The sequence below is a fragment of the Hippoglossus hippoglossus genome, chromosome 13, assembly GCF_009819705.1.
Source record: "Hippoglossus hippoglossus isolate fHipHip1 chromosome 13, fHipHip1.pri, whole genome shotgun sequence".
Taxonomy (NCBI): Eukaryota; Metazoa; Chordata; class Actinopteri; order Pleuronectiformes; family Pleuronectidae; genus Hippoglossus; species Hippoglossus hippoglossus.
Window position 1 is genome coordinate 9,539,767 of NC_047163.1, and position 25,277 is coordinate 9,565,043.

Sequence of the window (25,277 nt, forward strand, 5' to 3'; positions counted from 1 at the left end):
TCTTCACCGAAAGCAACTCTGACCTGGGAACTGACCTTTATAGTGTTTCATTGTACCATGAGAGAAGAATCAACAGCCAATGTGAACGTACTCCCAATTCCCATAAGATTATTCTCAAGGCATTACTGCACTTCTAAGAAACCCAGCCCAATGACTGACGTGTAGGAGACAGAACTGATTTACCTGTTACCTCTGAGGATCTGCACAGGATTGAAAAATAATAAATACATTGTGGAGAAAAGTTGTTTCGTTCTGCTGTATCTGTTTAAACGTTGCAGTCAATTACAGATGTTTGCCAGTAGTGGATCTCTAAAAACATATAAAGGTAATAAAAACATATAAAGGTAATAAAAACAATAACAATAAAAACAATAACAATAATCATAACTAGGGCTACGTTGTAGCACTGAACGGGCCCAAGCACACGCAACTTGGGACCTGTTGCTGTTGGTGGAGAGAGCGATCGGCGACCTGGCACACAGCTCCGCGTTGCATGTGTTTTGCGCACTGCGGGAAGGATAAACGCTTCACTTCCTGCGTCCGTCACGAGACGTCGATCCTTGCCTGCTAATTGTGCATTACTGTCCACGCTATCAATTGCAGATCACACAATGAAAATTTTATGTAAATCGAATGATAGTTGTAAAACAAAGCTTACTTCCTGTTGCCAGTAGGTGGCGCCATCACTATTATTACATACAGACTAATAGATCTGTTCAGCGTGAGCAATTTTGTGTCAATTGGACAAGTTCATGCATTGACTGGAAAAGGTTGATGTTTTCCTTCAGGTTTCAAACGTGCCAATATCATTACATAATGACAATAATCTGGTTTATTTGAAAGAAAAAGCCTTTCATATGTGAAGGGTAAATTCTGCATGAGAAAGAGTGGCCTATATTCTGTAAATTTAAGTAAACCATCAACAATGCACAGCTGAGGATATGACCACTAGATGGAAGCAGTCAACCAATCCCCTTTCTCAGGTCTGTTGTGGAAACCATGGTGGAGGAAAATAAATATCAATAATTCCCTTCACAATTTCATGTTTCCTCTCTTGTTGGATCTCAGAGTGAGTTGGTTTGTTTTCAGGGTTTTGCTCTGATCAAAACAAACAATTCTGTTTGACAAATAAAACACAAATTTTTTCAATCAATATTTTCCAGCCCAAGCACTTTCATGAGGTTACTCATGTGAAACTCAAACTGACGACACAAGCTGTGGATTTCCTCGTCACATTCAAAATCCTCCTTAGCTCAGCTGGGTTTTCACCCCAGGGCAAAAGTTCTCTGTTGGACAACTGCAGCGTCGTTGTCACTCATCAGCCGACAGCAGAGAAAGTGAACAGAGGAAACTACACATTTTCCGTGTGGTACTATATAATATTCTTGATTTACTGGTTGAAGAAGGGACAGGCGGGTGGGAACGTTTACTTTGAACATTTAATAATGGAAAATAAAACCATTCTCTGACAGAGTCAGAGTCCCCATAACTGCTCTCCTCCTGTTTCCAATCGTTTTGCAGTCACATTTTATAATACACAGGACCTTGCTCAGCCATGTAAACGTCATCATTAGTCTTTTCGACGCCTATTGTAGGAAGTGATGTAAAGTCAGGGAGGACTTAAGATACCCATTTAGAAGCCACATTAAATGTTAAACTTTGTCACCTTATTGTATTTAAATGTATCAACAACAAATTAAATAATTTTGGGGTTGAATGATTTAATGCAGTGAAAATAGTAAAATTCAATTTCGTACATGTTTTCGTCCAGGTGTTAAATGACCATAGAATCCTGTTAGTGATTGAATTTTATGGTTTCTTTTTTATGGACAATCATCAACCTTTGTCATGGTGATCAAAAAACATTACAAACCAAGTCAAATAACATTACATAGATGTGAATCTTCCATGTCCACTATAGAGGCTATACAGCAATATACCAAATTATTCTCAGATTCTCAGATGAGGGGCAATCATTTTTTTTAAATAATAGCTTTGCTGAAAGCAGTTTTTTCAACCAGTTTCAAAACTTTTACCAATTCCTTTTTTCAATTCCTCTCTTTTTACAAATCAAATTACCTCAAGGCAAAACATAAGTCAATGCTCAAGTGTTCAGAGTATGGTGTGCAGGTGGACCCAAATGCAGGAGTTCGGCAGGAGGCAGGTCCAATAAAAGAAAGAAATACTGAATTTATTGAAAACACTAAATTAAAATAAAAACAAGGCAGGATAAGGAACTTGAGATTAAGGCGACAAAACAGGCAGCGACTAAACAGATGACTGGACAAAGACAGAAGTGAGGACTTGACTTAAATACAATCTGAACTGATGACAAACTAGAGACAGGCGGCACAAACAGGTGAAACAATCACAACTGGATGGAAACACACAAAGGCAGGAAAAAACAGAAACACGTAAGGGGGATCAGAATTTCTAAATAAAACAGGAAACACAGAACTCAGAATGAACACAAATCTAAACACATGGAAGCACAAGTAATAGTCAAATAACCAAAAGAGTGCATAATCAAAAGTGTCCAACAAAGAAATCCCTAAACTCTGTTCATGTGATCATGATTAAGAAGCTGTATTTATGTTTATTGTACGTAAAGTTTGGCCTTTCTGTCATATGTCTCCTAAAGTGATTTCGATTTCTTCACAGGATAGAAGTCATCTGTCGTGCAGAATTAAATCTTAATTTAAAGTTCTGGTGTCTGTGCAGGAGCCTGTATCTCCGTGCAGCGCTCCGTGCCCTGCTGGTAGAAGACAGGCCAGACGTCCGACAGAGCCTCACTGCTGCTTTGATTGTTTGCCCTGTGCTGAGAACTGTTGGGTTTCTCTATCATTCTGTACCTTCTATGTAAAGTGCCTTGAGATAATGTATGTCATGATTTGGCACTATACAAATAAAGTGGAATTGAATTGCATCACTGGACACTTTTCATATACAGGAGGTGAAAAAAGGAAGATGAGCTTTAGTGTCACATCATCATTTAGACTTTGATTTAAAAAAGTTGTAGCTTTATTGTATGTTTCATTTGAAGTTAAAAAAAAATACTCAAAGACTTGTTTTAATTTTTTTCTATTTTAAGTTTTTATTTTATTGTTTGCAAGCGCCTAAATAATCGAGTGATACAAAATATGTTTGGTTTGATTATGAAAATGTATGGGTGAAATGAGTCAATTAAAGTGAGTTTTCAAACAAATCATCTTTAAATGTACTTTAAACATGACAATTACTTGTCTGTAATACTGTATGTAATAGTAATCATTGGTGAATTATTAATTGTCAATCATATATAAAATTTATATGCATGCATTGTACAAAGTGTGTCAAAGATATTGTAACTAATATTCTATAGGTTGTTTGTCTGCAAACGACACACTTACCTGTTAAACATTTGATTTACAAAGTGCTATTATAATGTACTATTATGTTATGACATAATAAATATAAAATAATAAAATAATAAATAATAAACTTAACAGCTCAAATTACAATGATTCAATAATAATTATATAGTAATTAATCAGTTAAATCACAAATAAATGATAAATTCTATAATAATTGATTAAGATCATAGTAAACATTCCCATCCAGTGGTTCCACCTGCAAAACATAACTTACACACTGTATTGTGTATTTCACAATGTCATATTATGAACGGAACATTTATTACTTTTATAGATGTAAATTCAGACGAAATGATGAAAAGCCATGTTTAATTCTTCAGTATATTATATAAGAGTTGGAAGCAACAGCAGCATATATTCTATATATCATATATTCTTGTTCAGTTTTTTGCCATGACATGTTTCTTGGTGTTTTTCTCTGGTTTGATCAATATTATGTAGCATTTCGGTGTAAAGATACAAATTAATAAACCAAATGCTGAAGACAAAATTGCAAAAGTTTCCACAGCTACGGTGAACTTCCCAGGGGAGCTGACGTATGCTGGGATGAAGGTGATCCAGACCTCACAGAATATCAACATGCTGAAGGTGATGAATTTGGCTTCATTGAAGTTGTCGGGTAACTTTCTGGCTAGAAATGCCAGGACCAGACAAATTATTGCCAGGAACCCGATATATCCCAGCACTGCGTAGAAAGCAGCTTCAGAGCCTGTGTTACACTCCAAAACTATCTTCTTATTGCTGTATCTGAAAACCATGTCTGGGAAAGGGGGATTTAACTTAAGCCACAGTATACAAATCAAAATCTGAATTAAAGTGCAGGAGCAAACTATGATTCTTTGCTGCGCAGGACCAAACTTTCCCGCTACTATGTTGCCAGGAAACGTGGCTTTGAAAGCCGTGACAACGACAATTGTTTTTCCTAAGACGCAGGAAATGCAGAGCGCGAACGTCACGCCGAAGGCTGTGTGGCGGAGCATGCATGTCCAGACCATGGGCCGGCCGATGAAAGTGAGGGGACAGAGGAAACACAAGAAGAGAGAGAACAGCAGGAAGCAGCTCAGCTCAGCGTTGCTGGCCTTTACCACCGGGGTTTCTCTGTACTGGATGAAAACCACCATGGTGGCCAGAGACAGGGAGGCTCCCAGTAGCGATACGACTGTGATAGCTATTCCCAACGGCTCATGATATGTCAGGAATTCAACAGTTTTGGGAATGCATATGTCTTTCCCCTCGCTGGACCAGAAGTCCTGTGGACACTGTGTGCAGTCTGCTGCACCTGTTGAGGGGAAGAAGAGAGTGAGAGTCATGCATCTGGATTTAATGTTTGCAGGGAATGTCATGGTCGCTTAGTGATACATTAAACATTACATTTTAAAGCAAATTCTATAACTGGATGGTGTTTGTTAGTCTGCTTGTCCGTACCTGTTGAGTTGGCTATAGTTCCATCAGCACAGGGGATACAATCAAAACAGCAGGAGGGTTTTCCTTTAATTTGAGCTTTCCTCGTTCGAAATCTAAAATCAAAGACTAATAACATAATGAGTGTATCCTTAAGTTAAGGACATATTCAATGCTGCAGAAAGTGCTGTTTTCATTTTAGCTGCAAGGCCATGACAGTTTTGTGCAGTAAGGAACTGCACAAGAAAACTGGTTATAGGGTTATACGTCTGTGATGACGATACGTGGGAGGTTATGGATTGAATTGGTTTAATCACTGACTGAAAAATATGTCACTTTTAAAAATATAACTTTCGTTTACATGTAAAACTTATTTTTTATATAGGTATCGATAAAAAATATTTTAGTAGTGTTTACGCTATAGTAACTGATACATGATTTTATAAACATCAATAAATGTGTTATTAATAAAACAGCTGTAAATGGCCATAACTCTGTGATTCCACTTATCAATCACCTCAAACTCTGAAAGATTTTTTAACAATGTTAGCAAGTCCATGGTATAATCAAGGGGTGCTTCTGTAATGACTAATCACATATATACAGAAACGGTATTGAGTTTGTAATTCTCTGTTATTTTTTGTTGCTATAAAACTTGTTAGAGGAAGAACCCAATACATTTTAATACAGATCCGGATCAGGGGGCGGATCCAGGAATTTTCTTTCACTGTCTTTATCGTTGCGAGACAGAGCATCTTTCAACATTTTCGTTGATTTGTCAGAGAATAATTAATTGATCTTAATAAGAAAAATCAAGCAAGTCTAAGGGACTGATATTTATGAGAGTGTTACCTTTGACTGTCGGGCCTTGGAGGAGGTATGTGCTCCACTGAGTGCAGTTGTAGTTGCTTATAGTGGAGCCTGTTTCTTGACACTTTTTATTTGTCTGTTCCACTGCAATAAATTAAATGAACTATTATAGGCGTAAACATTTCTGTTGAATGTGTTTAAATTCTACATTCAAAACCAATCTAATGAAATCTCAGACACTGCTTACACTCAGTTGAGTTGATGAATAAAAATGAGGAAGACTTGATTCGGTTCATTTACTTTATTCAACACATCACAACTTATAATTTACTACAATATCTGTCAGGCTGTGAAACTAGTTTATTTGCAGTTAACTCGACACCTTTCAAACTACAGCTCAAAGTGTCCTTGGCGGTATTTTCCCCATCAAATGTCTCTTTGAGTTTTGTTCTGGCCTGAATAAGATAATGTAGCATTTTGGAACAAAAATGCATGTCAGCAAGGCAAAGCTGGAGGCCAGAATAGCAAATATCTCCACAGCCACAGTGAACTTCCCAGGAGAGCTGACATATGCCGGGATGAATGTGATCCAGACTGCACAGAATATCAACATGCTGAAGGTGATCAGTTTGGCCTCATTAAAGCTGTCTGGCAGCTTCCTGGCAAAAAAAGCAAGAATAAAACACAAGAGAGCAAGAAGTCCGATGTAACCCAGCACAGCCCAGAACCCGACAGCTGACCCCAGAGCGCACTCTAAGATGATCTTATCTTTATAGTATATCATGTTCATCCTTGGGAATGGAGGGTTGGTTGTGAGCCAAAGTACACAAATTACAACCTGAACCAGGGTGAAACTCAGAACACTGAGCCTCTGCTGGGCAGGACCGAACCATTTCATCATATTTCTGCCTGGAAGTGTCGCCCTGAAGGCCATTAACACCACTATAGTTTTCCCGAGGACACAAGAGATGCAGAGGACGAAGGCGATGCCGAACGCAGTGTGCCGCAGCATGCAGGACCAATCAGAGGGCCGGCCGATGAAGGTGAGGGAGCACAGGAAACACAGCGTCAGGGAGAAGAGCAGCAGGAAGCTCAGCTCAGAGTTGTTGGCTTTAACAATGGGAGTCTCTTTATGAGTCAGAAAAATGATTAATGTCAGTAAAGATAAAAATATGCCCACACAACCAAATCCAGTTAAAAGTGCCCCCATGATCTCGTTGTAGGAGAGGTACTCAGTCGGCTTCGGGAGACACTGGTCTTTCTTTTCATTCGGCCAAAATTCAGGTGGACAGATCAAACAGTCGGGAGAATCTAACAGTGGAGATAGAGAGAGAGAGATTTTAAAACATGCATTTCTTTCTTTTTTTGTTTCTACTGCAAACATGAATGAATTCATTTTCTGTCTCACTTGTCTCATTACTAATTGTCCCCTCGGGGCACTCAAAGCAGTCGAAGCAGCACACAGGTTTATGCTTCTTTATTGCCTTTCGAGTCCCTGGGGGACACGGCTCTCTGCAAACAGACCTCGGCACCTGATTAGAGAAAACACAACGTGAGAAAATTCATAAATGCACCTAAATGCACTGTAGGAAAACATTATAATTCAGCTGGGAGAATTAATTAGACAGATGGTCACTTCACCTCGATACTGTTTCCTCCCCAAACTATCCTGGTGTTGTCTTTTAGTTTGAATTTCTGCCCCTCTGGCAGAGACGTGTCAAATTGACCGATGTTTACGATCTCAACAGAGCCGTCGTCTTTTATTTGCCAGTTAACTAAGTCATACTGGGCAACTGAGTCTCCGTTTTCATCAAAGAAAACCTTGGCCCCACTCTGTGTTGTGAAGTTCATGTACTTAATGTGCTCCAACACCTGTAGTAGGACAATCAGGACATTTCAGCATATTTGCGAGAAACCAATAAGATTTGTAGCTAATATTCAAATGTTAAAGTTTTTGCATTAACATCAAGGTAAGGAAAACATTAATATTAAGTATCTTATGCCTGAGTAAATATACCAGAACTTACTAATTTAGGCCGAACTTGGTCTTTAGTCACACAGGACTTTCCAGTGGTTGGATTTGAGCCATTGTGACATTGCAGTAGTGCGTGAATAGCATACGCCACCAAGTACACAGCTTTGTACAAATTATTCTCTGGCCTAAAATGTGTCACGTCTGTGTAGTCACTGGAGACTGTGCTGAGATCTTCTGTGCCAGTACACGTAGCAGAAGTATTTGACGGAGAGAAGCTGCAGTCAAAGAACGACTCCCAGAAATCTTTAACTATAGCACTCTGTGGTTCGTCAGAGGGTTTAAAGCTGAGTAAGAATTCAGCAAGACCTGGGATGGAGGCCTGAGGGAGGGCGAAGCCCATCGCCCCCTGCAAAATGTTCTTACTCCCATCAGAAGCCAGGTCTGTTTGAGTGATCCAAGCCTCACTGCCAACCCATTGCTTTCCAGTGATGTTATACTTCTCTATTTCTGACAAGAATGATTTGGTGAAGGGCAAAAACAAGAGGACCACCTTGGACGAGGATTTCCTCAGAGCCTCCACAATAGCAGGAAATTTTACATGTGTCTTTGAGTAAGGTAACCGGTATTCAACACATATGCCCTCTTTTTCTGCTTCCTTTGCAAATGCCATTGTACCTTCTTCTGAGTACACGCCCTGAAAATAAATAATCCCCACCCAGCGCCAGTTAAAGTATTTCATGAGCTGCACCAGACCGATGATTTGGAAGCGGTCACTGGGCACAGTTCTGAAGAATGTGGGGAACTGCCTTTTGTCACTCAAACAAGCACAAGTGGAGAGATGGCTCACCTTCAAAGAAAGAAAACATGTTAACCACAACAAGGCAGAATAAACGTTCTTCAAAGATGGAAACATTAATAAATCCCAGTTATTTCCCAATCACGTCTCCTCACCTGTGGAATGGATAGTGGGCTGAGTATGATGTTTATGTCTTTACTCACTCCGGAGGAGGAATGGCCCAGGAGAGCCTGTATCTGATCAGCGCAGCCCTTTGAGTCCTCTCCGTTTACGGCTTCCATTGCTGCTCGAATCAGGTTCTCATCCCCACAACCATTGTACAGCCTGTAGCCCAGACTCAATCCAGGAAGGAGCTTAGTATCTCTGTTGATCTCCTCCACTGTAAACATCACTATCCTGGCAAACTTCAGTTCCCTGTCATCCAGCCTACACACAGTGTTTGCTTGTTATGAATAAATGACATTAGAGCTGATCACATTCACACACAAAACATACACAGGTTTTACAGCACATTCACTTACTTTTTGCAGTATGTATACGGCAATGCGTGGTAGCCATTGTCAATCAATTTGCGTGTAGTAGACAAAGCGAAAACTCCTCCGATAATGAAATCACCATCTTTAGAAAACTCCTTGAACCCTGTTTGCCCGATCATTTTGCATGTTTGTTTTTCTGACTTTATCCCTGCCAGCAGAGTGAAGAGGATACAAGTGATCCAACCCATCACGAGTCTCCCTGTTCTTCACTGAAAGCAACTCTGACCTGGGAACTGACCTTTATAGTGTTTCTTTGTACCATGAGAGAAGAATCAACAGCCAATGTGAACGTACTCCTAATTCCCATGAGATTATTCTCAACGCATTACTGCACTTCTAAGAAACCCAGTCCAATGACTGACGTGTAGGAGACAGAACTGATTTACCTGTTACCTCTGAGGATCTGCACAGGATTGTAAAATAATAAATACATTGTGGAGAGAAATTGTTTCGTTGTGCTGTATCTGTTTAAATGTTGCAGTCAATTACAGATGTTTGCCAGTAGTGGATCTCTAAAAACATATGAAGGTAATAAAAACAATAACAATAAAACAATAACAACAATAACAATAACAATAATAACTAGGGCTACGTTGTAGCACTGAACCGGCCCGAGCACACGCAACTTGGGACCTGTTGCTGTTGGTGGAGAGAGCGATCAGCGACCTGGCACACGGCTCCGCGTTGCATGTGTTTTGCGCACTGCGGGAAGGATAAACGCTTCACTTCCTGCGTCCGTCACGAGACGTCGATCCTTGCCTGCTAATTGCGCATTACTGTTCACGCAATCAATTGCAGATCACACTGTGAAAATTTTATGTAAATGGCATGATAGTTGTAAAACAAAGCTTACTTCCTGTTGCCAGTAGGTGGCGCCATCACTATTATTACATACAGACTAATAGATCTTTTCAAATCGGGGCTCTGATGTAGCGTGAGCAATTTTGTGTCAATTGGACAATGTTACAACAACTTCATTTTCACACTGATCAGTAGTTGGTTGCCATGACCCTGAATTAATATTAATATATGGAGCTGTTCAGGTCAGGTTTGTGATCATAGGTCAGAATTTGGGGGCCGGTTGGATAATGCAGAGTGGATTTACAAAGTACTTCCTGTTTCATGGCGAATCAGTAGGTGGCGCTATGACACTGACGAAATATTGACACATGGAGCTGGTCAGGCTTGGACTCTGATCATGACACAAATGTTTGGTGGTGAGAGGCCAAAACGTGTGGTCAGATTTATATTTATGGTCTGTATTTGGTAAATGGTCTGTATTCATATAAAGCACTTTTCTTGTCTTGTTAACCACTCAAAGAGCTTCACTGTACAGTTTTGTCATCCACCCACTCACACACGTTCATACAAGGCTTCCACATGCAGCAATTTCTCTATCACACATCCTTCATACACTGCCGTCAGCTGTCTTTTGGGTTCAGCGTCTTGCCCAATGACGCCTTGGCATGTGTGGAATGAGGGAGACGGGAATCAAACCCATCTCGACCTCCCGAGCCACAGCCGACCCTTCAGTTCATGCATTGAATGGAAAAGGTTGATGTTTTCCTTCAGGTTTCAAAAGTGCCAATCTCATTACATAGTGACAATAATCTGGTTTATTTGAAAGAAAAAGCCTTTCATATGTGAAGGGTAAATTCTGCATGAGAAAGAGTGGCCTATATTCTGTAAATTTAAGTAAACCATCAACAATGCACAGCTGAGGATATGACCACTAGATGGAAGCAGTCAAACAATCCCCTTTCTCAGGTCTGTTGTGGAAACCATGGTGGAGGAAAATAAATATCAATAATTCCCTTCACAATTTCATGTTTCCTCTCTTGTTGGATCTCAGAGTGAGTTGGTTTGTTTTCAGGGTTTTGCTCTGATGAGAACAAACAATTCTGTTTGACAAATAAAACACAAATTTTTTCAATCAATATTTTCCAGCCCAAGCACTTTCATGAGGTTACTCATGTGAAACTCAAACTGACGACACAAGCTGTGGATTTCCTCGTCACATTCAAAATCCTCCTTAGCTCAGCTGGGTTTTCACCCCAGGGCAAAAGTTCTCTGTTGGACAACTGCAGCGTCGTTGTCACTCATCAGTCGACAGCAGAGAAAGTGAACAGAGGAAACTACACATTTTCCGTGTGGTACTATATAATGTTCTTGTTTTACTGGTTGAAGAAGGGACAGGCGGGTGGGAACGTTTACTTTGAACATTTAATAATGGAAAATAAAACCATTCTCTGACAGAGACAGAGTCCCCATAACTGCTCTCCTTCTGTTTCCAATCGTTTTGCAGTCACATTTTATAATACACAGGACCTTGCTCAGCCATGTAAACGTCATCATTAGTCTTTTCGACACCTATTGTAGGAAGTGATGTAAAGTCAGGGAGGACTTAAGATACCCATTTAGAAGCCACATTAAATGTTAAACTTTGTCACCTTAATGTATTGAAATGTATCAACAACAAATTAAATAATTTTGGGGTTGAATGATTTAATGCAGTGAAAATAGTAAAATTCAATTTCGTACATGTTTTCGTCCAGGTGTTAAATGACCATAGAATCATGTTAGTGATTGAATTTTATGGTTTCTTTTTTATGGACAATCATCAAACTTTGTCATGGTGTTCAAAAAACATTACAAACCAAGTCAAATAACATTACATAGATGTGAATCTGCCATGTCCACTATAGAGGGTATACAGCAATATACCAAATTATTCTCAGATTCTCAGATGAGGGGCAATCATTTTTTTTAAATTATAGCTTTGCTGAAAGCAGTTTTTTCAACCAGTTTCAAAACTTTTACCAATTCCTTTTTTCAATTCCTCTCTTTTTACAAATCAAATTACCTCAAGGCAAAACATAAGTCAATGCTCATGTGTTCAGAGTATGGTGTGCAGGTGGACCCAAATGCAGGAGTTAGGCAGGAGGCAGGTCCAATAAAAGAAAGAAATACTGAATTTATTGAAAACACAAAATTAGAAGCAAACAGGCAAAGTAAAACTGTCAGGAGAAACAAGGCAGGATAAGGAACTTGACATTAAGGCGACAAAACAGGCAGCGACTAAACAGACGACTGGACAAAGACAGAAGTGAGGACTTGACTTAAATACAATCTGAACTGATGACAAACTAGAGACAGGTGTTAGAAACAGGTGAAACAATCACAACTGGATGGAAACACACAAAGGCAGGAAAAAACAGAAACACGTAAGGGGGATCAGAATTTCTAAATAAAACAGGAAACACAGAACTCAGAATGAACACAAATCTAAACACATGGAAGCACAGGTAATAGTCAAATAACCAAAAGAGTGCATAATCAAAAGTGTCCAACAAAGAAATCCCTAAACTCTGTTCATGTGATCATGATTAAGAAGCTGTATTTATGTTTACTGTACGTAAAGTTTGGCCTTTCTGTCATATGTCTCCTAAAGTGATTTCGATTTCTTCACAGGTTAGAAGTCATCTGTCGTGCAGAATTAAATCTTAATTTAAAGTTCTGGTGTCTGTGCAGGAGTCTGTATCTCCGTGCAGCGCTCCGTGCCCTGCTGGTAGAAGACAGGCCAGACGTCCGACAGAGCCTCACTGCTGCTTTGATTGTTTGCCCTGTGCTGAGAACTGTTGGGTTTCTCTATCATTCTGTAACTTCTATGTAAAGTGCCTTGAGATAATGTATGTCATGATTTGGCGCTATACAAATAAAGTGGAATTGAATTGCATCACTGGACACTTTTCATATACAGGAGGTGAAAAAAGGAAGATGAGCTTTAGTGTCACATCATCATTTAGACTTTGATTAAAAAAAGTTGTAGCTTTATTGTATGTTTCATTTGAAGTTAAAAAAAAATACTCAAAGACTTGTTTTAATTTTTTTCTATTTTAATTTTTTATTTTATTGTTTGCAAGTGCCTAAATAATCGAGTGATACAAAATATTTTTGGTTTGATTATGAAAATGTATGGGTGAAATGAGTCAATTAAAGTGAGTTTTCAAACAAATCATCTTTAAATGTACTTTAAACATGACAATTACCTGTCTGTACTACTGTATGTAATAGTAATCATTGGTGAATTATTAATTGTCAATCATATATAAAATTTATATGCATGCATTGTACAAAGTGTGTCAAAGATATTGTAACTAATATTCTATAGGTTGTTTGTCTGCAAACGACACACTTACCTGTTAAACATTTGATTTACAAAGTGCTATTATAATGTACTATTATGTTATGACATAATAAATATAAAATAATAAAATAATAAATAATAAACTTAACAGCTCAAATTACAATGATTCAATAATAATTATATAGTAATTAATCAGTTAAATCACAAATAAATGATAAATTCTATAATAATTGATTAAGATCATAGTAAACATTCCCATCCAGTGGTTCCACCTGCAAAACATAACTTACACACTGTATTGTGTATTTCACAATGTCATATTATGAACGGAACATTTATTACTTTTATAGATGTAAATTCAGACGAAATGATGAAAAGCCATGTTTAATTCTTCAGTATATTATATAAGAGTTGGAAGCAACAGCAGCATATATTCTATATATCATATATTCTTGTTCAGTTTTTTGCCATGACATGTTTCTTGGTGTTTTTCTCTGGTTTGATCAATATTATGTAGCATTTCGGTGCAAAGATACAAATTAATAAACCAAATGCTGAAGACAAAATTGCAAAAGTTTCCACAGCTACGGTGAACTTCCCAGGGGAGCTGACGTATGCTGGGATGAAGGTGATCCAGACCGCACAGAATATCAACATGCTGAAGGTGATGAATTTGGCTTCATTGAAGTTGTCGGGTAACTTTCTGGCTAGAAATGCCAGGACCAGACAAATTATTGCGAGGAACCCGATATATCCCAGCACTGCGTAGAAAGCAGCTTCAGAGCCTGTGTTACACTCCAAAACTATCTTCTTATTGCTGTATCTGAAAACCATGTCTGGGAAAGGGGGATTTAACTTAAGCCACAGTATACAAATCAAAATCTGAATTAAAGTGCAGGAGCAAACTATGATTCTTTGCTGCGCAGGACCAAACTTTCCCGCTACTATGTTGCCAGGAAACGTGGCTTTGAAAGCCGTGACGACGACAATTGTTTTTCCTAAGACGCAGGAAATGCAGAGCGCGAACGTCACGCCGAAGGCTGTGTGGCGGAGCATGCATGTCCAGACCATGGGCCGGCCGATGAAAGTGAGGGGACAGAGGAAACACAAGAAAAGAGAGAACAGCAGGAAGCAGCTCAGCTCAGCGTTGCTGGCCTTTACCACCGGGGTTTCTCTGTACTGGATGAAAACCACCATGGTGGCCAGAGACAGGGAGGCTCCCAGTAGCGATACGACTGTGATAGCTATTCCCAACGGCTCGTGATATGTCAGGAATTCAACTGTTTTGGGAATGCATATGTCTTTCCCCTCGCTGGACCAGAAGTTCTGTGGACACTGTGTGCAGTCTGCTGCACCTGTTGAGGGGAAGAAGAGAGTGAGAGTCATGCATCTGGATTTAATGTTTGTAGGGAATGACATGGTCGCTTAGTGATACATTAAAAATTACAGTATAAACTTAATGCTATAACTGGATGGTGTTTGTTAGTCTGCTTGTCCGTACCTGTTGAGTTGGCTATAGTTCCATCGGCACAGGGGATACAATCAAAGCAGCAGGAGGGTTTTCCTTTAATTTGAGCTTTCCTCGTTCCCACTGGACAGATATTAGAGCACACTGATGTGGGAACCTGAGGGAAAAAGTGCCGACACACTCACATGATAATCCATTAATTAAATGGGACACATATCTTAGAATTTACAAGCTTAAAGCATGAAACATTTTTTTTTGATGATTACCTTTTTCCCTATCCTCCACACTATCTCTTCCTCCTGGACGCTGAGCTTATAATCACCCTTGGCAGCAGATGCAAAATGACCCACTGTCACATGTTGCACGTGCCCGTCTCTCAGCTGCCAGTTGATTAAGTCATAAGAAGCCGGAGGGTCTCCGTTCTCATCGAAGAACACGTCGTCCCCGAACTGATTTCTGAAATGTACCCTCTGCAGGTGATCAGTGACCTGAGAAAATCATGATGAATTGTGAAGACATTTCAAGGCCAATGATAAGGTAACTTTCACATAGATACAAGTTTATTTGCAGACATTGTGGGTTTTGCTCTATTTCTCACCTGTTTGGGCTGAATTTCTGACACATTCAAACACGGCATCACCGGTTTTCCTCCTGGTTTACCGGACGGTTGGCAGATCATCAGCTCATGCAGGGCTTGTGCAATGGCATAAACTGCTTTATACACATTATAGGACACTCTGAGCTGTGTGACTTTAAAGAACACATGCTGGGAATATAATAATGTCTCGTTGCCTGTGCATTTTTCATTTGTTTCCTCGGATCCTGTGTGTTCACCGGGTGAAACGGGTCGACAGCCCACCATAACCTCCCAGAAATTCCTCACGAAGGCGGCACTTGGGTCTGCGTAAGGGTTGATGCCTGTGAGAAATGGTTTGAGATCCGGGATGGCCATCTTATGCACCACAAATCCCAGGGCTCCGCCGAAAGCTTTGTAGATTTCAGGCGTGGAGGGTCGCGCTGCCGTTATCCAGGCCTCACTAGCGATCCACTGAATTCCAGTGATATTCTGTTTCACTACCTCTTTCATCAAGGGATAAAAATCCCCCTCAGGAACAAAAGCCAGAATGACTTTGACTGTTGACTGCTTGATCATTTCCACAACATCCAGAATCTTATCCAAAGTGTACGTGCGTAGAATTGTCCCAACAAATGCAACACAAACCCCGAGCTTCCTAACCTCCTCAGTGAAAGCCAGGATCCCATTCCGGCCATAGGCATCGTCTGACTGTATGGTGCCAATCCACTGCCAGCCAAAACGCTTGACCAGAGCTGCCAAAGCTTTGGCCTGGAAGTAGTCGCTGGGGATCGTCCGAAAAAACGTAGGGTATTTAGCTCTGTCACTGAGGCAGGCACATGTCGAGAAGTAACTCACCTATGAAAATATCACCACAATAAGTCTGAAACAACAAAATACAACAAACAAACTATGAAAGCATCAATCAAATACATATCATTTCTTACGATTGGCACTTGAAATGGTCCGAGAGTTCCAGCCACAGCTAAGGACTGAGACGATCCCGACTCTGCTATGACAGCAGATACAGCCGGAGGACAAGCGGAGGTTGATTCCATCTCCTCAACTCCGCTGGCCAGTGTTAGTGCAGCACGTAACGCGCTCGTGGGAGATGCACACGAGTTAAGGATCCTGTAGCCAAGAGTGATGTTTGGCAGGAGAGCAGATTCTTTGTTAATTTCTTCAATTGCAAATATCATCACTTGGGTCCATCGGAAAGCTCGCAGGTCAAATCTAAAACAATTGAAATAGATTTTACATGTGAGAGCTGCAGCTTTGCAGGTTTAAAACGTCAGACGCAACTTACCCAGCACACTTCACTGCAGGTGGCTCCTTTTCAAACATATAGGTGCTGCCGATCTCTTTGTTGGAAACCGGGAAAATCCCCCCGATCATTATATCTCCCTGCTTGAACAAACTTGGCATATCAAACCTGGCAAACAGTTCACAGCCAGACACTGGGCTCAGGTAGAGAGCGACCCAAGACAAGAGAAAAGCTCTCCACATGTTTGCTCTACTTTATTTTTACGAGGGTGCAGCTCTTATAACAGCTGTGTTGGATGCAGGTAGATGTGCTCTCTTCATAAAAGGTGGATTTATTTCCCACAGGGCTCAGCGACCTTAGATTGGTAAGTTTGATACAGCCGGGACAGAGGATGTGTGTGTGTGTTATAATATGCAAATTACACAATCGTCCACAAGCTGTGTAATTTGGCCAACCCAGTTCAGTGTCATAATAATAATAATAATAATAATAATAATAATAATAATAATAATAATAATAATAATAATAGTAACAGTAATAATAATAATAGGACAAATAAAAATACGAATACAAAAAAATGTAAAATCAAAGACTAATAACATAATGAGTGTATCCCTAAGTTAAGGACATATTCAATGCTGCAAAACAAGTGCTGTTTTAATTTTAGCTGCAAGGCCATGAATGTTTTGTGCAGTAAGGAAATGCAAGCAGGTGCGTTCTTCATGATGTACAATAATAACCTAAAACAAAAAAATACAAAAATATGTGATTGTGTGTTCCCAGTTTTACCTGCTTATCATTTGTCTTTGGCATAAACACTTTTAAAATTTACTGGAGAAAACTGGTCAGTTCCTGCAAAAGCTGAAAGGGTTATACGTCTCTGTGATGAGGATACGTGGGAGGTTATGGATTGAATTGGTTCAATCTGATTTGTACACACACATACACTGCCTGAAGAATATGTCACTTTTTAAAATGTAATTATCTTTTACATGTAAAACTTATTTTTAATATAGTTATTGATAAAAATGATGACATTTTATTTCGGTAGTGTTTACGCTGTAGTTACTGATACATGATTTTATAAACATTAATAAATGTGTTAGTAATAAAACAGCTGTAAATGGCCAGAACGCTGTGATTCCACTTATCAATCACCTCACCCTGTTTTCTTGGATAAAACAACACAAATTTAATTCTGAAAGATTTTTTAACAATGTTAGCAAGTCCATGGTATAATAAAGGGGTGCTTCTGTAATGACTAATCACATATATACAGGAACAGTATTGAGTTTGTAATTCTGTGTTTTTTTTTGTCTCCAGGACGGTTACTATAAAAGTTGTTCGATGGAGAACCCAAACATTTTTAGTGTGGATCTGGATCAGAGGGTGGATCCAGGAATTTTCTTTTACTTGCTTTACAGAGCATCTTTCAACATTTCGTTAATTTGTCGGAGAATAATAAATTAACCTTGATAAGAAAAATCTAGCAAGTCTAAGGGACTGATATTTATGAGAGTGTTACCTTTGACTGTCGGGCCTTGGAGGAGTTATGTGCTCCACTGAGTGCAGTTGTAGTTGCTTATAGTGGAGCCTGTTTCTTGACACTTTTTATTTGTCTGTTCCACTGCAGTAAATTGAATAAACTATTATAGGCGTAAATATTTCTGTTGAATGTGTTTAAATTCTACATTCAAAACCAATCTAATGAAATCTCAGACACTGCTTACACTCAGTGGAGTTGATGAATAAAAATGAGGAAGACTTGATTCGGTTCATTTACTTTATTCAACACATCACAACTTATAATTTACTACAATATCTGTCAGGCTGTGAAACTAGTTTATTTGCAGTTAACTCGACACCTTTCAAACTACAGCTCAAAGTGTCCTTGGCGGTATTTTTCCCAACAAATGTCTCTTTGAGTTTTGTTCTGGCCTGAATATGATAATGTAGCATTTTGGAACAAACATGCATGTCAGCAAGCCAAAGCTGGAGGCCAGAGGTCAGGGAGCACAGGAAGCACAGCGTCAGGGAGAAGAGCAGCAGGAAGCTCAGCTCGGAGTTGTTGGCTTTAACAATGGGAGTCTCTTTATGAGTCAGAAAAATTATTGATGTCATTAGAGATAAAAATATGCCCACACAACCAAATCCAGTTAAAAGTGCCCCCATGATCTCGTTGTAGGAGAGGTACTCAGTCGGCTTCGGGAGACACTGGTCTTTCTTTTCATTCGGCCAAAATTCAGGTGGACAGATCAAACAGTCGGGAGAATCTAACAGTGGAGATAGAGAGAGAGAGATTTTAAATCATGCATTTCTTTCCTTTTTTGTTTCTACTGCAAACATGAATGAATTAATTTTCTGTCTCACTTGTCTCATTACTAATTGTCCCCTCGGGGCACTCAAAGCAGTCGAAGCAGCACACAGGTTTACGCTTGTTTATCGCCTTTCGAGTCCCTGGGGGACACGGCTCTCTGCAAACAGACCTCGGCACCTGATTAGAGAAAACACAACGTGAGAAAATTCATAAATGCACCTAAATGCACTGTAGGAAAACACTGTAATTCAGCTGGGAGAATTAATTAGACAGATGGTCACTTCACCTCGATACTGTTTCCTCCCCAAACTATCCTGGTGTTGTCTTTTAGTTTGAATTTCTGCCCCTCTGGCAGAGACGTGTCAAATTGACCAATGTTTACGATCTCAACAGAGCCGTCGTCTTTTATTTATAGTTATTAGTTATATAGTTTTAGTTATTAACAACAATAACTATAATAATAACTAGGGCTACGTTGTAGCACTGAACGGGCCCAAGCACACGCAACTTGGGACCTGTTGCTGTTGGTGGAGAGAGCGATCAGCGACCTGGCACACGGCTCCGCGTTGCATGTGTTTTGCGCACTGCGGGAAGGATAAACGCTTCACTTCCTGCGTCCGTCACGAGACGTCGATCCTTGCCTGCTAATTGCGCATTACTGTTCACGCAATCAATTGCAGATCACACTGTGAACATTTTATGTAAATCGAATGATAGTTGTAAAACCAAGCTTACTTTCTGTTGCCAGTAGGTGGTGCCATCACTATTATTACATACAGACTAATAGATCTTTTCAAATCGGGGCTCTGATGTAGCGTGAGCAATTTTGTGTCAATTGGACAATGTTACAACAACTTAATTTTCACACTGATCAGTAGGTGGCGCCATGACCCTGAATTAATATTAATATATGGAGCTGTTCAGGTCAGGTTTGTGATCATAGGTCAGAATTTGGGGGCCGGTTGGATAATGCAGAGTGGATTTACAAAGTACTTCCTGTTTCATGGCGAATCAGTAGGTGGCGCTATGACACTGAGGAAATATTGACACATGGAGCTGGTCAGGCTTGGTATCTGATCATGAGACAAAAGTTTGGTGGTGAGAGGCCAAAACGTGTGGTCAGATTTATATTTATGGTCTGTATTTGGTAAATGGTCTGTATTCATATAAAGCACTTTTCTTGTCTTGTTAACCACTCAAAGAGCTTCACTGTACAGTTTTGTCATCCACCCACTCACACACGTTCATACAAGGCTTCCACATGCAGCACTTTCTCTATCACACATCCTTTATCTGGTGTCTGTGCAGGAGCCTGTATCTCCGTGCAGCGCTCCGTGCCCTGCTGGTAGAAGACAGGCCAGACGTCCGACAGAGCCTCACTGCTGCTTTGATTGTTTGCCCTGTGCTGAGAACTGTTGGGTTTCTCTATCATTCTCTACCTTCTATGTAAAGTGCCTTGAGATAATGTATGTCATGATTTGGCGCTATACAAATAAAGTGGAATTGAATTGCATCACTGGACACTTTTCATATACAGGAGGTGAAAAAAGGAAGATGAGCTTTAGTGTCACATCATCATTTAGACTTTGATTAAAAAAAGTTGTAGCTTTATTGTATGTTTCATTTGAAGTTAAAAAAAAATACTCAAAGACTTGTTTTAATTTTTTCCCATTTTAATTTTTTATTTTATTGTTTGCAAGTGCCTAAATAATCGAGTGATACAAAATATTTTTGGTTTGATTATGAAAATGTATGTGTGAAATGAGTCAATTAAAGTGAGTTTTCAAACAAATCATCATCTTTAAATGTACTTTAAACATGACAATTACCTGTCTGTACTACTGTATGTAATAGTAATCATTGGTGAATTATTAATTGTCAATCATATATAAAATTTATATGCATGCATTTTACAAAGTGTGTCAAAGATATTGTAACTAATATTCTATAGGTTGTTTGTCTGCAAACAACACACTTACCTGTTAAACATTTGATTTACAAAGTGCTATTATAATGTACTATTATGTTATGACATAATAAATATAAAATAATAAAATAATAAATAATAAACTTAACAGCTCAAATTACAATGATTCAATAATAATTATATAGTAATTAATCAGTTAAAACACAAATAAATGATAAATTCTGTAATAATTGATTAAGATCATAGTAAACATTCCCATCCAGTGGTTCCACCTGCAAAACATAACTTACACACTGTATTGTCTATTTCACAATGTCATATTATGAACGGAACATTTATTACTTTTATAGATGCAAATTCAGACGAAATGATGAAAAGCCATGTTTAATTCTTCAGTATATTATATAAGAGTTGGAAGCAACAGCAGCATATATTCTATATATCATATATTCTTGTTCAGTTTTTTGCCATGACATGTTTCTTGGTGTTTTTCTCTGGTTTGATCAATATTATGTAGCATTTCGGTGCAAAGATACAAATTAATAAACCAAATGCTGAAGACAAAATTGCAAAAGTTTCCACAGCTACGGTGAACTTCCCAGGGGAGCTGACGTATGCTGGGATGAAGGTGATCCAGACCGCACAGAATATCAACATGCTGAAGGTGATGAATTTGGCTTCATTGAAGTTGTCGGGTAACTTTCTGGCTAGAAATGCCAGGACCAGACAAATTATTGCCAGGAACCCGATATATCCCAGCACTGCGTAGAAAGCAGCTTCAGAGCCTGTGTTACACTCCAAAACAATCTTCTTATTGCTGTATCTGAAAACCATGTCTGGGAAAGGGGGATTTAACTTAAGCCACAGTATACAAATCAAAATCTGAATTAAAGTGCAGGAGCAAACTATGATTCTTTGCTGCGCAGAACCAAACTTTCCCGCTACTTTGTTGCCAGGAAACGTGGCTTTGAAAGCTGTGACGACAACAATTGTTTTTCCTAAGACGCAGGAAATGCAGAGCGCGAACGTCACGCCGAAGGCTGTGTGGCGGAGCATGCATGTCCAGACCATGGGCCGGCCGATGAAAGTGAGGGGACAGAGGAAACACAAGAAAAGAGAGAACAGCAGGAAGCAGCTCAGCTCTGCGTTGCTGGCCTTTACCACCGGGGTTTCTCTGTACTGGATGAAAACCACCATGGTGGCCAGAGACAGGGAGGCTCCCAGCAGCGAGACGACTGTGATAGCTATTCCCAACGGCTCGTGATATGTCAGGAATTCAACTGTTCTGGGAATGCATATGTCTTTCCCCTCGCTGGACCAGAAGTCCTGTGGACACTGTGTGCAGTCTGCTGCACCTGTTGAGGGGAAGAAGAGAGTGAGAGTCATGCATCTGGATTTAATGTTTGCAGAGAATGACATGGTCGCTTAGTGATACATTAAACATTATATTTTAATCAAATGCTATAACTGGATGGTGTTTGTTAGTCTGCTTGTGGGTACCTGTTGAGTTGGCTATAGTTCCATCGGCACAGGGGATACAATCAAAGCAGCAGGAGGGTTTTCCTTTAATTTGAGCTTTCCTCGTTCCCACTGGACAGATATTAGAGCACACTGATGTGGGAACCTGAGGGAAAAAGTGCAGACACACTCACATGATAATCCAATAATTAAATGCGACACATATCTTAGAATTTACAAGCTTAAAGCATGAAACATTTTTTTTTGATGATTACCTTTTTCCCTATCCTCCACACTATCTCTTCCTCCTGGACGCTGAGCTTATAATCACCCTTGGCAGCAGATGCAAAATGACCCACTGTCACATGTTGCACGTGCCCGTCTCTCAGCTGCCAGTTGATTAAGTCATAAGAAGCCGGAGGGTCTCCGTTCTCATCGAAGAACACGTCGTCCCCGAACTGATTTCTGAAATGTACCCTCTGCAGGTGATCAGTGACCTGAGAAAATCATGATGAATTGTGAAGACATTTCAAGGCCAATGATAAGGTAACTTTCACATAGATACAAGTTTATTTGCAGACATTGTGGGTTTTGCTCTATTTCTCACCTGTTTGGGCTGAATTTCTGACACATTCAAACACGGCATCACCGGTTTTCCTCCTGGTTTACCGGACGGTTGGCAGAACACCAGCTCATGCAGGGCATGTGCAATGGCATAGACTGCTTTATACACATTATAGGACACTCTGAGCTGTGTGACTTTAAAGAACACATGCTGGGAATATAATAATGTCTCGTTGCCTGTGCATTTTTCATTTGTTTCCTCGGATCCTGTGTGTTCACCGGGTGAAACGGGTCGACATCCCACCATAACCTCCCAGAAATTCCTCACGAAGGCGGCACTTGGGTCTGCGTAAGGGTTGATGCCTGTGAGAAATGGTTTGAGATCCGGGATGGCCATCTTATGCACCACAAATCCCAGGGCTCCGCCGAAAGCTTTGTAGATTTCAGGCGTGGAGGGTCGCGCTGCCGTTATCCAGGCCTCACTAGCGATCCACTGAATTCCAGTGATATTCTGTTTCACTACCTCTTTCATTAAGAAATACAAGTCCATCACAGGAACGAAAGCCAGAATGACTTTGACTGTTGACTGCTTGATCATTTCTACAACATCCAGAATCTTATCCAAAGTGTACGTGCGTAGAATTGTCCCGACAAATGCAACACAAACCCCGAGCTTCCTAACCTCCTCAGTGAAAGCCAGGATCCCATTCCGGCCATAGGCATCGTCTGACTGTATGGTGCCAATCCACTGCCAGCCAAAACGCTTGACCAGAGCTGCCAAAGCTTTGGCCTGGAAGTAGTCGCTGGGGATCGTCCGGAAAAACGTAGGGTATTTAGCTCTGTCACTGAGGCAGGCACATGTCGAGAAGTAACTCACCTATGAAAATATCACCACAATAAGTCTGAAACAACAAAATACAACAAACAAACTATGAAAGCATCAATCAAATACATATCATTTCTTACGATTGGCACTTGAAATGGTCCGAGAGTTCCAGCCACAGCTGAGGACTGAGACGATCCCGACTCTGCTATGACAGCAGATACAGCCGGAGGACAAGCGGAGGTTGATTCCATCTCCTCAACTCCGCTGGCCAGTGTTAGTGCAGCACGTAACGCGCTCGTGGGAGATGCACACGAGTTAAGGATCCTGTAGCCAAGAGTGATGTTTGGCAGGAGAGCAGATTCTTTGTTAATTTCTTCAATTGCAAATATCATCACTTGGGTCCATCGGAAAGCTCGCAGGTCAAATCTAAAACAATTGAAATAGATTTTACATGTGAGAGCTGCAGCTTTGCAGATTTAAAAATGTCAGACGCAACTTACCCAGCACACTTCACTGCAAGTGGCTCCTTTTCAAACATATAGGTGCTGCCGATCTCTTTGTTGAAAAGCGGGAAAATCCCCCCGATCATTATATCTCCCTGCTTGAACAAACTTGGCATATCAAACCTGGCAAACAGTTCACAGCCAGACACTGGGCTCAGGTAGAGAGCGACCCAAGACAAGAGAAAAGCTCTCCACATGTTTGCTCTACTTTATTTTTACGAGGGTGCAGCTCTTATAACAGCTGTGTTGGATGCAGGTAGATGTGCTCTCTTCATAAAAGGTTGATTTATTTCCCACAGGGCTCAGCGACCTTAGATTGGTAAGTTTGATACAGCCGGGACAGAGGATGTGTGTGTGTGTTATAATATGCAAATTACACAATCGTCCACAAGCTGTGTAATTTGGCCAACCCAGTTCAGTGTAATATTAATAATAATAGTAATATTAATAAAAGTAATATTAATAATAGGTCAAATAAAAATACGAATACAAAAAAATTTAAGCAAATTAATACATAATTCATGTCATTCAAAATCAAAAACAGCAAATGACAAAATCAAAGTGTAAAATCTAAAGTCAAAGACTAATAACATAATGAGTGTATCCCTAAGTTAAGGACATATTCAATGCTGCAGAAAGTGCTGTTTTCATTTTAGCTGCAAGGCCATGACAGTTTTGTGCAGTAGGGAAATTCAAGTAGGTGCGTTCTTCATGATGTACAATAATAACCTAAAACAAAAAAATACAAAAATATGTGATTGTGTGTTCCCAGTTTTACCTGCTTATCATTTGTCTTTGGCATAAACACTTAAAAAATTTACTGGAGAAAACTGGTCAGTTCCTCCAAAAGCTGAAAGGGTTATACGTCTCTGTGATGAGGATACGTGGGAGGTTATGGATTGAATTGGTTCAATCTGATTTGTACACACACATACACTGCCTGAAGAATATGTCACTTTTTAAAATGTAATTATCTTTTACATGTAAAACTTATTTTTAATATAGTTATTAATAAAAATGATGACATTTTATTTCGGTTGTGTTTACGCTGTAGTTACTGATACATGATTTTATAAACATTAATAAATGTGTTAGTAATAAAACAGCTGTAAATGGCCAGAACTCTGTGATTCCACTTATCAATCACCTCACCCTGTTTTCTTGAATAAAACAAAAAAAAATTAATTCTGAAAGATTTTTTAACAATGTTAGCAAGTCCATGGTATAATAAAGGGGTGCTTATGTAATGACTAATCACATATATACAGGAACAGTATTGAGTTTGTAATTCTGTGGGG

The 25,277-nt window shown here is 39.7% G+C and overlaps 4 protein-coding genes across 4 annotated transcripts; all 4 read right to left on the reverse strand.

Annotated features, from left to right (window-relative positions):
* Nucleotides 1-3,793: 3,793 nt before the first annotated feature.
* On the reverse strand, nucleotides 3,794-4,953 carry LOC117773114 (vomeronasal type-2 receptor 26-like). The gene is made up of 2 exons (XM_034604811.1): nucleotides 4,839-4,953; nucleotides 3,794-4,686 (listed from the first exon to the last, which is right to left on the reverse strand). The coding sequence occupies exons 1-2, from the start codon at nucleotides 4,951-4,953 to the stop codon at nucleotides 3,794-3,796; spliced, it is 1,008 nt and encodes a 335-aa protein (XP_034460702.1).
* Nucleotides 4,954-6,021: 1,068 nt separating this feature from the next.
* Nucleotides 6,022-9,050, reverse strand: LOC117773115 (extracellular calcium-sensing receptor-like). The gene is made up of 6 exons (XM_034604812.1): nucleotides 8,917-9,050; nucleotides 8,551-8,821; nucleotides 7,652-8,446; nucleotides 7,266-7,496; nucleotides 7,033-7,156; nucleotides 6,022-6,935 (listed from the first exon to the last, which is right to left on the reverse strand). The coding sequence occupies exons 1-6, from the start codon at nucleotides 9,048-9,050 to the stop codon at nucleotides 6,022-6,024; spliced, it is 2,469 nt and encodes an 822-aa protein (XP_034460703.1).
* Nucleotides 9,051-12,530: 3,480 nt separating this feature from the next.
* Nucleotides 12,531-16,319, reverse strand: LOC117773224 (extracellular calcium-sensing receptor-like). The gene is made up of 6 exons (XM_034604942.1): nucleotides 16,068-16,319; nucleotides 15,145-15,978; nucleotides 14,813-15,034; nucleotides 14,580-14,703; nucleotides 13,547-14,433; nucleotides 12,531-12,554 (listed from the first exon to the last, which is right to left on the reverse strand). Exons 1-6 carry the CDS (start codon nucleotides 16,317-16,319, stop codon nucleotides 12,531-12,533), a joined length of 2,343 nt encoding a protein of 780 aa, XP_034460833.1.
* A 4,765-nt stretch (nucleotides 16,320-21,084) lies between these two features.
* On the reverse strand, nucleotides 21,085-24,095 carry LOC117773226 (extracellular calcium-sensing receptor-like). Its single transcript, XM_034604943.1, has 6 exons — nucleotides 23,977-24,095; nucleotides 23,617-23,902; nucleotides 22,694-23,527; nucleotides 22,362-22,583; nucleotides 22,129-22,252; nucleotides 21,085-21,983 (listed from the first exon to the last, which is right to left on the reverse strand). Exons 1-6 carry the CDS (start codon nucleotides 24,093-24,095, stop codon nucleotides 21,085-21,087), a joined length of 2,484 nt encoding a protein of 827 aa, XP_034460834.1.
* Between the last annotated feature and the right edge of the window lie 1,182 nt (nucleotides 24,096-25,277).